This window comes from Pectinophora gossypiella, chromosome 20, assembly GCF_024362695.1.
Source record: "Pectinophora gossypiella chromosome 20, ilPecGoss1.1, whole genome shotgun sequence".
NCBI lineage: Eukaryota > Metazoa > Arthropoda > Insecta > Lepidoptera > Gelechiidae > Pectinophora > Pectinophora gossypiella.
The window spans coordinates 11,174,302-11,188,751 of NC_065423.1; the positions used below are offsets into that span (position 1 = coordinate 11,174,302).

Below are 14,450 nucleotides of genomic sequence, written 5' to 3' on the forward strand. Positions count from 1 at the left end.
GTTCAGCTGAAAATCAGCGTTGTGGCACTCCCTCAATGTAGGAGTGTCACAACATCTTGCTGAGCTGATGTCCCTTTTTAGAGATAAGGTTTTAATTCATTATTTTGTTCATTTTTCTATTGTGTGTACCACCTACTTGATTCTAAAATAAATGTTTTCTTTCTTTCTTTCTTTCTTTCTGTCCACGAACAACTGTTAAGTATGTACTTTCAGAAATAAATGAATTAATAAAATTTTATTATTATTTATTTTTACCTATACAGCCTCCATGGTCTCTCTACAGCGCCATATAAATCATTTTTGGGGAACGTAGCCTGAGAAGTCCCACATTCATCCAATGGTTTTGAATGGGGCAGGCGCATATTAACCATGTTACATTCATGTAACCAACCTCCTTTTTTTTGACGTGACTTATTGTAGATTTGTCGCAGATGGCATTAACTACTTGGCCGGACAAATGGGGAGCTTTAAAGGCTCTCACCCGGTACAACGTTTAAGACAACAGGCCTGAGGGTGCCCAGTAGGGCGCGAACCTCGGCTCAGGGCGTTGTCTGAGAGGAAAAAATATTTGAAATAATTAATCGACTTTAGTGGGTCGATAGCGATAAGCGCTGAATGAAGAAAAGCGTTAGGCTCACGATCTGGGAATCCGGGTTCGATTCCCGATAGGGACATTGTCGAATCAACTAACTACAACCCCTCAGGAATGATTGCCGGTTGTCTTATGGATGGCTTGAAGCTACTCACCCCGATAGAGATACTGGCGTGAATATATTATTACATTATAAAAGTATGCAGTATGTAAAGCATACTTCCAAAATGTACAACTTTCAAATCATGTTTACGAAAGCTCGCAACAGTTTAGTTCAAGCAATCGATAATAGATGGCGCCTCCGGTTTGATTTCAAGTATAAATAATCCATAATCGTTGACTTGAATGAATTGAATATATTATTGAATGTTGTAAAGAATGAAAAAAAAACCGGTTAAATAAATCAAATTAAGAATAATTCTATCCTTTCAAATCTTTATAGTTTACTTTCAGAGAGGTACGACTAAAAGGTATTTTCTAGTACCAACAGCGTTCGTATGAAAGTATGTATAATCTACTAAAACTCCTGTAACTATAAAAAACCTTTTACGCTCATAGCTCAAGAGTATAAAAACGTAGGGGTACTATCCATTTAATCTAGAACCCTTATGTAAAACATTTTATTTTACCTGGAGGGTCTTTAAGGGTGGTTGGAAGATAGTTCAGAAATGATGTGTAATTGCTTTGGCTTTATGAATAATTGTGTTCTACATTTAATGCTTTTAGCTTAGCACATGACGTGTGCTTGAAATAGATTTACTCTTGGGTATAATTTTCATAGTGTAGCGTGCTGCGGAGTGTTGCGCGCAGAATTCGGTAGTTTCCTGTTAGTCAAATACTTTAACTACTATGGAATATGTGCGAAAACGTACACCATGACGTCATATAAAAAGTGATAATATTTCAGGCTTTTCTGAATTAAATCGAAAAAAAGAAAATCAATTTTATTTCATCAAAATAAAAAGAAAAGACCTTTTTCTTTTCCATAAATTTTATGTCAATGTTGATAATAATTAATTGCAACATAAAAAACCTTTTTTTTTAATCTTTTTTTTTCTCTCTAAGAAACTCAAATCAAATGAAGTCTGAACCAGCGTGCGTGTATGAAGCGATTGATGAGTGTGGAGGAAGCAAGAGAAGTGTGTCAGGATCGAAGCAAATGGAATTCTATAGTCTCTGCTTACCCCGGTGGGAAATAGGGTTGAGTTTATGTATGTATGTGTTCTCACTAAGACTTTGTACCGGAAAGCCTTCATTGCTCCCCATTTGTCTGGCCAAGTAGTTAATGCCATCTGCGGCAAATCCACATTATGTCACGTCAAAAAAAAAGCTAACACTTTTCGTATTACTGCAATAATAGACATGAAGTGGACAAAACACCAAGCATTTTATTTCTTCCGTTTACAACGAGTAAATGACATTAGAAATCTGCTGCCGTTTTCATACATAAATAAGCGTTGTATTACAATGTTACAGCATTTCACATATCATAGCTTCACGACTGTATCCCCGACGTGTTAGGCAGAGATGTACGTATAGTATATAGGTACACTCACTCTTTGCTAGCTGTGTTCAAGTCCCATGTAACAGGGGGCGAGCCTATTGCCATTAACCGAGTACAAATGGAAACCACGTAATATCAATCTATGATCCAAACGTGAATCCAAACTCATAAAGTCGAATTCAGTGGTTTAGAGCCCGAGACGAGATTGAACCCGTGACTCTAGGATGTTAGTCACGCGTTCTCCGAACTGGACTATCGCTTACTTTACCAATCCCTATTGGTGATGGTTGCAACAAACATAACATAAACAGCCTATATCCGTCCCACTGCTGGGCACAGGCCTCCCCTCAATCAACCGAAGGGGGTATGGTACATACTCTACCAAGCTGCTATAATGCGGGTTGGTGGAGGTGTTTTTACGGTTAATAACCGGGACCAACGGCTTAACGTGTCCTCCGAGGCACGGAATCATCTTACTTTTTCGAACAATCAGGCGATTCAAGCCTGAAAAGTCCTGACCAAACAAAGGACAGTCTCACAAAGTGATTTCGACAATGTTCCCATCGGGAAACCCGGACCTCCAGATCGTGAGTCTAACGCTCTAACCACTAGACCACGGTTGAAACAAAATGAACACTAAATTAATTCGCTCGCAGTTTCTGAGAAGGAAAACAACTTCGACCCATAATGTCATTAAAATCAGCTTCTATAAATATTGTCTTCATTTATTGTTTTAAAACAGTCATAAATAAAAATAAGACGTCCACAAACCGACAGTGGAACAAATTTGAACTAAAGTGTTCTTAACAAAGGGAGGTTGTAAAGATTTATTTATGTTGATTGTAAATGATCCCGACTATAAAGTTATATGAGCGACACCTGACGGTAGGGATCGGCAAACAATATTGTGTTGAAGTGAGACTTAGGTGTAAGTACCCAGATTTGGTCTGTCTAGATGGCCTAGCGTCTAAAAATATCATAAAAAAATGCGGTGTAAATATTAATCATTTATTTGAGGAGCTCGGTGACGCAGCGGTAAACGCGCTCGGTCTGCGATTGTTGAAGTTAAGCAACTTTCGCAAAGGCTGGTCATAGGATGGGTGACCACAAAAAAAAGTTTTCATCTCGAGATCATCCGTGCTTCGGAAGGCACGTTAAGCCGTTGGTCCCGGCTGCATTAGCAGTCGTTAATAACCACCAATCCGCACTGGGCCCGCGTGGTGGTTTAAGGCCCGATTTCCCTATCCATCCATAGGGAAGGCCCATGCCCCAGCAGTGGGGACGTTAATGGGCTGATGATGAATCTTTTATTTCAGAAAAGATACATTTGTAACTTGTCTATTGTGAACCTATTGAGGTACACTAATTATTTAGTACATTTAATTAAAAATATTTTGAAAAACTGATTTTTGTTGCGTCGCTGCGCTAGCAGTAAAAATAATTTGTAATGTTGTGTTTTTTCTTGATAGCGTATATAGGTATCTATGATAAAATCCCGACCTCCGTGACCTCCGTGGTCCAGCGGTTGAGCGTTGGGCTCACGATCCGGAGGTCCCGGGTTCGAATCCCGGTGGGGACATATCACAAAAATCACTTTGTGATCCCTAGTTTGGTTAGGACATTACAGGCTGATCACCTGATTGTCCAAAAAGTAAGATGATCCGTGCTTCGGAAGGCACGTTAAGCCGTTGGTCCCGGTTACTACTTACTGATGTAAGTAAGTAGTCGTTACATGAGCCATGCCAGGGGCCTTTGGCAGCTCAATAATAACCCTGACACCAGGGTTGATGAGGTTGGTAATTCACCTCTCAACCCACACGATAGAAGAAGTATGATAAAATACTACTAATAAAATCCGTTTGTGACGGCGTTTGTGTTCCACCAAGTCCCTTACTAGCTTCAAATGTAAAATCCTATAACCGTAAGTGAAACCGTACATATAGGGCGAATCCCACGGGATGTAGATCTATAGGGTTTTAGTGACACCGTAACGAAAAAGAAATACAATATTTACTTGATTGAGTTTATCCTGTAAATGGTGCTAATTCCTGTAAATACCATCTAATTTTATTTTAAGTTATATCTGTCCTTTTCTTATCCGCCGAAAAGGAAAGGGACGGGTAATCGACAAGCATAAAATTTATGGAACACACGTCAATTTTAAGCACAAATCTAAACCAACCGTCTAAAAATTTTACGTCAGTCAATAACCCGACACATTAATTTACTCATTCTTCCTAAAATTAAGAGCTGTGAATCATCCGTCCCTTTCTTTTTCGACGGATACGAAAATGACGGATATAACCTAAAATAAAATTAGGCGGTGTCTGCAGGAATCGGGGCCAATGTTTTGTGAATTTTTGTGCAATAAAGTGTTTTTATTATTATTATTGATTATATCAAAAAAGATGGTACGTAAAATCTTGTCGGAAATGTTTAATCTTCTGCTTCTATCGTGTGGGTTGTGAGGTAGATTACCAACCACATCAACCCTGGTGTCAGGGTTATTATTGAGCCGCCATTGGTCCCTGACAAGACAACGTACTAATACGAATGTTTAATTAAATTTTCGAGTATTTGCGTTGTTCGATTTACATTGCGGAATGTATTTTTTTTTGTTAAGCAACTTAAAGCACAATCATCATCATCATCATAGGCCTTATAAGTCTGTTTCAGACGATTTATGACGTCTTTTCCTCGAAGAAATGCACTTTATGGGACGGAAAATAATTAAAAAAAACTTCAATTTTCATGAATTTTCAGACAGGAAATTCTATTTGATATCAACTCAGAACCATGGTTTTCCATAAAGTTTTCGTTACGGTGTCACTAGCACCCTGTATGTCAGGGGGTAAGTAATTGATTGGCTGGTTTGCCTGTCTGATTGATGAGCTTACTGAAGGTTTAAAGCAAGTCTTGGAAAAAAAAATATAACCCTCCTTCTACGCGTTCGGGTAAAACATGATCTTTTAAGATAAAGGAAACGCGAAGTTGGTATAACAAATGGTGATATCGATGTTTTGGTTGTTTTTACTAGGTTTGAATCTGTTAAAGCACTGAATACGAAATTGATTTTAAATTTATATTTGGCATAGCTACCTACATGTATAAACTTATGAACTAAGTACTGACACCTCACCGAGTTTTCTATTAGATCAATGTGATATGGTGAGCCGTATCGCCATCTATAACGGTCAACTTTTTTTTGACGTGACTTATTGTTTATTTGCCGCAGATGGCATTAACTACTTGGCCGGACAAATGGGGAGCGCTGAAGGCTCTCACCCGGTACAACGTTTAAGACAACAGGCCTGAGGGTGCCCAGTTGGGCGCGAACCTCGGCTCAGGGCGTCGTCTGAGAGGAAAAATATTTGAAAGAATTAATCAACCCTAGTGGGTCGATAGCTATAAGCGCTGATTGAGGAAAATCGTCGACCACGCCGGCGGGGTCGGTATCGGGGTCCTGAAGTGTTTGGTGTCGCGAGCTGATTGGCTGCCTCTATGGCTAGAGTAATCGGGTCGTCGGGATCGTATATTACGTCCGGTAGAGTCAACCATGTTAGTGTAAACTGCACTTAAAAAAGTTAAAATAAATAAACAGTGAATTCAATTACCTAACTCGTCACGTATTTCCTTCACCGCTGAGCACGTGATAATCATTTATGATCCAAACATGAATTCTAAATTGTTTTCGTCAATCATTGGTTAGGCCTGTGCTGGATTATCTCGTTTTCATGGATTCCGATTTACTAACCTGATGATTTGACAGGTCTGGTCTATTACAGAAGCGATTAACTGTCTGACCTTCCAACACGAAAGGAAAATCAGCCCAATTACTGGTCAGGTCACATACCTCCGAAGCGCATTAAAAATATAATTGGCCAAAATAACGCATTGGCAACCTCGAACAACGGATTATTACACAAAAATAACAGAAAAAGTGGGCTGTACAATTAAACTGATGTTCAGAACACATGTCAAAATAAATTTCGGAAAACAAACATACGGGAAGTTGCCTCTATTACCTGCAGCTGTCTAACGACAATATAACTATTTATTACTTTTAATTAACTACAACTTCTGGTGTGTGGTCGAGAGACGGCGATGTAGCGGTGAGCGGCGAACCTTTCCGCATATGAGACTTATAACTGCCGAGCAATATGGCCGCCAATAGGCTAGCTTCCAACTAGTCAAATCAGTTACACAAAATTACTATGGAATTTGTATGAAAAAGCAACCTGTGACGTCATAGAAAAACGTGACAAAATGTCACACTTATTATTATATTTTGTTTATTAAAATTCATAAATAATTAATAAGTTAAATAGAAAAAAGAAAACGTTTTTTGACACCTTCAGATCTGTCTTTATTTAGTAATCAGAATTTCATAATTTATTTTTGACACAGTACACTACCCAATCTATCTTGCGTATGTTTTAAAATATGTGCAATAGCGAATATTTGATTTGATTTTTTATTTATTTATATATTTAACGGATCACTTACAGCAATGCACATTATAGCAGTTAGTTAAGACATAATTAAACTAAGTAAAACCCTATACACTCATTGATTTAAAAGATGTGTTGCTGTTGCAGTTTCTTGACATTTCTTCTCCTCAGACGTAAATTCAAAATGTTACATTTGACTTTCAACAAGTTTATCAATGATAATGAAGTTGAATAAATGATTCTGATTTCTGATATGTCACCCACTGAATAAAGATAGTTTTGAGTTTGAATAGAGTATCTCCACCCGCTACTCGCCCACAGTAGAACACTACCCAACTCCTGTCAGGAGAACCCTAATCATATTGTAATTAAGTCCGTTTTTACGCCAATTTTTCGATCCTCGTTTTCTGATGATGGATGTTAAAAAAATGGTCAAATTTCTGGTCAAAACTGGCTTTGTTCCGAATGTGGGTAGGTGTAAATTTGTATGGCAGGTGTCTTTAACAAATATTTGAATTTGAGGTGTTGTACTATATAATTAGGATACAGACACCTTTGGGTGATGATCACTGGCGCCTCGGGGCCTTGTTGGAGCCCGGCAAAAAATGTTAAACAACATTATACTGTTTATGAAGGCCTTGGAATATGTTAAAAGGCACGTTTTTGGAGAATTTGGACGTTTATGCCATTCGCCAGAATTCAGTGGAGTTTGGGAAAAGGATTATACATAAACATAGTATTGTTATTATTTTTTTAATGTCCTATCAATTATGGCACTGGCGTTAAAGTGACCAGAGGGCTTAAAAAGAGCACATCGAAGCAATTCATTCAAAAAGCAATATTACTATTTGACATTTGATAGCATTGCGCATTTAGATACTTTTATATGCGTAAATGTCAACTTGCCATATTGCTTTTTTAGATGAATTGCTTCAATGTGGTATTTTTAGACGCCTAAACTGTCAAGTGTAATTTGTCTATCTTTTATGAATTCAAAACAATTTGTTTCACAAGTATGTACATAGCAAGTAGGACAAACAGTGCGTCGCATTTTCCGACTGAACTCAACTGAACAAGATATTAACTCAGAAACATGGTCTGAATCATCCCCCTGAGTATTGGTGACGATGTCACTTGCGCCCCGTACAAGTACGTACAGGTAGCCATACAAGTGCGTATGGGTGTTAGTGACACCGTAACAAATACTGAGGGGGATGATTCAGACCAAGATTCATAAAAATTTTAGCTTTTTTAGTTCCATAATTTTGCGACGTAAAATTCCACTTTATATCAACTCAGAATCACGGTATCAATCATCTCTCAAAGTTTTCGTTACGATGTCACTATCACCCTGTATATAAGAGACAGAAGAGATACAATAGGCGGCCTTACTGCTGTTTAGCAATAAGTTTTATTACCACCAAATACAACTGCAAGTGTATAGACAATCTTCTTCTATCGTGTGGATTGAGAGGTACATTACCAACCTCATCAACCCTGGTGTCAGGGTTATTATTGAGCCGCCAAAGACCCCTGACATGGCTCATGTAACGACTACTTACTTACATCATTAAGTAGTAACCGGGACCAACGGCTTAACGTGCCTTCCGAAGCACGGATCATCTTACTTTTTGGACAATCAGGTGATCAGCCTGTAATGTCCTAACCAAACTAGGGATCACAAAGTGATTTTTGTGATATGTCCCCACCGGGATTCGAACCCGGGACCTCCGGATCGTGAGCCCAACGCTCAACCACTGGACCACGGAGGTCGTCTATAGACATTATCAATAAACACTTCGACACGCCGACATTTATTATTATGATAAAACTTCTGCCACGACAAACAGGATTTAATACAAACCATAATTTCATTAACGGCAATAAATGTTATAAAAAACTCAACAATTATGGTATGAAACTTCAACAGATGTATTTTATAAAGCTATTAATCTTTTAAAGGTAGATTTATAGAATTTTATAAGTACATTATTTTCTTTATTCGCATTGGTATAAGGTAAGATGGCCGGCCATATTTGAGTAATGCATGATCAATTATTTATTACTGAAGATTGAGATATTTATCAGTATATTTCCTGATGTAATGTAAGTTAGATTAATAAGTTGACCTAGGTAATAGAATAAAGCATAAAACTACGGATTATAGTCCGGTAGTTCTACGCCCCCCACTAATTCGTAGGTAAATTTACCTCACCCCCTCTGGATTTTACTTTAGTCTTAAATAGTCGCAGTCCACGCGGTGGAGCGCGCGTGGCTTGTTTGTCTCATTGAAAACGGCCAAAATCGGTGGATGTTTCAAATAAAGAACAGGAGCCCTAGCCGAGTTGCAAACGATTGTCAATCGACAGTGACAGTGATAAAAATGTATGGGAGTGACATACACACTAAGCCACACACGCTAAGCCGTTGGTCCTAGGCTACTAGCCCAAATACCTCCACCAACCCGCAGTGGAGCAGCGTAGTGGACTATGCTCCATACCCCCTCCGGTTGATTGAGGGGAGCCCTATGCCCAGCAGTGGTACGTCTAAAGGCCATGTCACCTTATGACCTTATGTCAGTCTGATACATTTTTATTACCTTGGCTAGGGCTCCTGTCCTTTCTTTGAAACATCCAGCGATTTTGACCGTTTTCAATTACAACAATAATACTAATAAAAATAAATGCATTATCACATGATTGTCCGAAAGTAAGATGATCCGTGCTTCGGAAGGCACGTTAAACCGTTGGTCCTGGTTACTGCTTACTGATGTAAATATGTAGTCGTTACATGAGCCATGTCGGCTCAATAATAACTCTGACACCAGGGTTGATGTGGTTGGTAATCCACCACGCAACCCACACGATAGAAGAAGAGAAGAATGCAGTATAGTTTCTAGCGTACAAAGTATTTTTTATTTGTATTATTTTTTCAAGTTAACTAACTGCCATTCCAACGATTCACCATATGTCCTAGAAGACAATTTGTTCGTAGCACTAATACTAGTTACCTAGTACTACCTAATAAGTATTCACCCTATCTAGTCTGCACTTTTATGGTTAACACATTCCGACTCCCGCTGTGGGTAAATTAACACTTATTTACCAACAATTACCCATATTAATGTGACAAGTACTTATTAGCGTTTTTTGTACAATTCTACTTAAAGAATTATGGGACTGGTTGAAACCTGTAAGGTCAAATGGGATTGTGTTTCTTGTTATGCGTGAAGAGGTTAAAATTGGCATACTACATCATCATCATCAGCCCATTAACGTCCCCACTGCCGGGGCACGAGCCTTCCCTATGGATGGATAGGGAGATCGAGCCTTAAACCACCACGCGGGCCCAGTGCGGATTGGTGGTTATTAACGACTGCTAATGCAGCCGGGACCAACGGCTTAACGTGCTTTCCGAAGCACGGAAGAGCTCGAGATGAAAACTGTTTTTTTTTGTGGTCACCCATCCTATGACCGGCCTTTGCGAAAGTTGCTTAACTTCAACAATCGCAGACCGAGCGCGTTAACCGCTGCGCCATCGAGCTTTAATTACTGTCAAAATTCTTATATACAGGGTGTTAGTGACATCGCAACGAAAACTTTTAAGGAAGCTTCAGACCATGATTCTGAGTTGATATCAAGTGGAATTTTCCGTCGCAAAAGTATGGAACTGAAAATAATTAAAAAAAACAAAAATTTGGTGTGGGTTGTGTGTGAGGTGGATTACCAACCTCATCAACGCTGTCAGGTTTACTATTGAGCTGCCAAAGGCCCCTGACATGGCTCATGTATCGACTACTTACTTACATTAGTAAGTAGTAACTGGAACCGATGGCTTAACGTGCCTTCCGAAGCACGGGTCATCTTACTTCGGACAATCAGGTGATCAGCCTGTAATGTCCTAAGTAAACTAGAGATCACAAAGTAATTATCGTGGCATGTCCCCACCGGGATTCGAACCCGGTACCTCCGGATTGTGAGGCCGTTAAAACGCCGGAGGAAAAACCAACAAAGTATCTACATCGTTATCCACAAAACAGAAAATAACATGCTTCAGTAATATATCGTTTAGAAACGTAGCCAGAAAATTAAAAAAAAAACTATAATAGAGTGGGTTCGATCATAAATAATAGAATCATTACCAGCTGTTTTTATGATTTGGGTCATCAATTTTTTTGGTGTTTGAAAAAGTTGTACTCTTTAACGTGGGTCGAGGGCGTCACCGAATAACGATGTTTTGACGGTTTTCTATGTTATTTTTTAATTTCCTCTTCTAATGTTTTAGGAAGTAATTTGGGAGATTTTCCGCTGAACGCTTTTGGATTTCGAATTTAGAAACGGTTAAGTATTTTATTTTAAAGTGTATTTGAATTTGAATTATGGAATTGTTATTTCGAATTAGGAATTTGTTTTCAAGAATCTATTTATTTACGATTCATGAACTTTTTAAAATTATTTTTTTCTCATTTATTATAACTAATTCTAAGTAATTGAAGCTCTATATTGAATCTGTATTAATAATAAAATCTACATAAATATCAATTAGTGACGTAAGTATTTAAATGAAATTAATAACAATCAAGGCACTTTTTAAAACCTTATTTAAACATTACTATTACAGAATGTAAATACAATATCGTATTTTGAACTGGGGGGGTTAAAATGGCCACATCGAAGCAATTCATCTAAGAAAGCAATATTGCAATTTGACTTTTGTTTGCATTGCGCACTTACTTTTATATGCGTAAATTTCAAATTGCAATATTGCTTTCTTAGATGAATTGCTTCGATGTGGCCATTTTAACCCCCCTGTACACGCAAATGACAGAAACGACGTCAAGCCACTCGCCGTAAAGAGTCGCCGTAGCGGAAATCGCCGTTCGGGGAGTCGCTGTCAATACCATAATTAATATTTTGTGTTAAATAAGAATTAGCCAGTAAATCCATAACAAAAATATATCAGAGCGCACGGCTGTGCATTCACCAAGTCGATAACTATCTGAAACTAATCCCGTAACCTCAATAAGTACACAAAAATATGTTTGAAAGGTAATAAAATGAAAGTTCTACTAACCAAATGGTCTGAGTGTGTATCTCTGGGTGCACTAGGTGCAGGATTCGGCCACAGCAACTTTGACAACATCCGTTGGCTTTGGTTATAGATGAGCTCCTAGGAAGGAGAGAAAAATAACTTTAGTATGCTACGAAACAGGCCAGCATACGCCTTAATAATGTACAAAATATAATAGGAATATCATCACTATTATTTTATTAATATATTTATTAATAATCAAATTATGTTGTGTTTTTCAAGTAATTATAAAATAATGTAAAGTGTAGCTTTCTGCAAGGCACATTGTCTACCCCCTTGTACTTAGTATGCTTCGAAACAGACTAGCATACGCCTTAATAATGTACAAAATATAATAGGAATATCATCACTATAACAGCCTCCGTGGTCTAGTGGTTAGAGCGTTAGGCTCACGATCTGGAGGTCCGGGTTCGATTCCCGATGGGGACATTGTCGAAATCACTTTGTGAGACTGTCCTTTGTTTGGTAAGGACTTTTCAGGCTTGAATCACCTGATTGTCCGAAAAAGTAAGATGATTCCGTGCTTCGGAGGGCACGTTAAGCCGTTGGTGCCGGCTATTAGCCGTAAAAACACCTCCACCAACCCGCAGTGGAGCAGCGTGGTGGAGTATGCTCCATACCCCCTCCGGTTGATTGAGGGGAGGCCTGTGCCCAGCAGTGGGACGTATATAGGCTATTTATGTTATGTTATGTATCATCACTATTATTTTATTAATATATTTATTAATAATCAAATTATGTTGTGTTTTTCATGTAATTATAAAATAATGTAAAGTGTAGCTTTCTGCAAGGCACATTGTCTACCCCCTTGTACTTAGTATGCTTCGAAACAGACTAGCATAAAAATATAATAGTAATAATTATCACTATTATTTTATTAATAAATTAGTTATGTCACCTTGAAGGAAATGTAGCTCACTACAGGGCACGTTATCTACTATTTTGTATTCAGTATGCTTCGAAATAGGCCTATAATATAATAGTAATAATTATCACTATTATTTTATTAATAAATAAGTTATTTCATCATGATAATAATGTAAAGCAAAGACTCTCTTGCGGTACGCAACTTTAAGTTCAGTTTTCATAATAATATTTATAATATTTTTCATAATATTCATAATAATAGTTCAGTTTTTATATATCATAATTGTTATGATATCATAATAATTAAGTATGAACATCAAATGTTGCTTACTAGGCATTGGGCACCGTTTTAAAAAAAGTTCGCATCGATTTTCGTTGTGTGAATTATTACAAGAATGAAACAAATCATAACAATCTAAAATACATGTTTAAGCACTGTGATTATGTGACTTCTTTAGGGTACATCATCATCATCACCAGCCCATTAACGTCCCCACTGCTGGGGCACGGGCTTTTCCTATGGATGGATAGGGAGATCGGGCCTTAGACCAGCACGCGGGCCCAGTGCGGATTGGTGGTTATTTACGACTGCTAATGCAGCCGGGACCAACGGCTTAACGTGCCTTTCGAAGCACGGAGGAGCTCGAGATGAAAACTTTTTTTTTGTGGTCACCCATCCTATGACCGGCCTTTGCGAAAGTTGCTTAACTTCAACAATCGCAGACCGAGCGCGTTAACCGCTGCGCCACCGAGCTCCTCTCAGGCACATCATCATGGCTTCGTGATGAGGGACTTTTCAGGCTACGTTCACCAAAAACAATATAGATGGCGTTGTTTAACGTGATAATTACCTATTTTCTCATTACAATATAATGGTCGAAGCATATATAAAAATAATTGTTAATTCTTCTTCTTCTTATCGTGTGGGTTGTGAGGTGACGTACCAACCTCATCAACCCTGGTGTCAGGGTTACTATTGAGCCGCCAAAGGCCCCTGACATGACTCATGTAACGACTACTTACTTACACCAGTAAGTAGTAACCGGGAGCAACGGCTTAACGTGCCTTCCGAAGCACGGATCATCTTACTTTCGGATAATCAGGTGATCAGCCTGTAATGTCCTAACCAAACTAGGGATCACAAAGTGATTTTTGTGATATGTCCCCACCGGGATTCGAACCCGGGGCCTCCGGATCGTGAGTCCAACGCTCAACCACTGGACCACAGAGGCCGTTAATATAATTGTTAATTGATATTTAGATTTAGAGAGCTCAAGATCACGACGCGGCTCTCCTCAATATGCCGGAATCGTGCCCTAAGCTACTTCGGACGTGTTATGCGGTCTCCGAAGCACAGTCTGGAGAAGCAGATCATCGCTGGGCAAATGGATGGCAAACGTGCGCGAGGAAGGGCGCCTACGAGGTGGTCTGACGTACTGAAGAAGACGGTGGGCGGCAGCATATAGCCGTACCGAGTGGAAAACCATAGCCTGTGGTCGCGATCCTCAGCAGTGAAGGAACGACGAAGAAGAAGATATTTAGTTTACATTCTATACATAAGAATTATGTTGCTACCTATATTGCTTCTCTTTATTTTGATCAGAATAATAATGGTGAGGGTTAGAATGACCACATCGTCATCACGACTACGTACTTTTGTTTAGTTTACATTTGTTTGCATTGAGCACTTTTATATGCACAAATGTCAAATTGCAATATTGCTTTTTTAGATGAATAGCTGCGATGTGACCGTTTTAACCCTGGTTGCGGGATGGTTCTTTAACTATCTTTTTTGTCTTGGTTCACATAGAAATCCAGCTTTCCGCTACCGGAACGCTTCCGCCACCATCTCTATGTGTATTGAGCTTTACACCGCGGAGGGTCTGGGGTCTGTTCTAAGAACGCCAGGCCCGAATCCAGGGCTGGTGAATGAGTAAGATTATTA

At 38.8% G+C, this 14,450-nt stretch overlaps 1 protein-coding gene across 5 annotated transcripts in view; it reads right to left on the bottom strand.

The window, feature by feature from the left end:
• The window catches only part of LOC126376234 (optomotor-blind protein), a 135,986-nt gene that overhangs the window by 35,344 nt on the left and 86,192 nt on the right, over positions 1–14,450 (bottom strand). For 3 of the 5 annotated variants that reach the window (XM_050023502.1, XM_050023504.1, XM_050023503.1), the window contains exon 4: positions 11,621–11,716. The exons of the other annotated variants lie outside the window; for them this stretch is intronic. In XM_050023502.1, the coding sequence (XP_049879459.1) occupies positions 11,621–11,716 (96 nt within the window). The remainder of the gene's footprint in view (positions 1–11,620; positions 11,717–14,450) is intronic. 5 annotated transcript variants of the gene reach the window in all.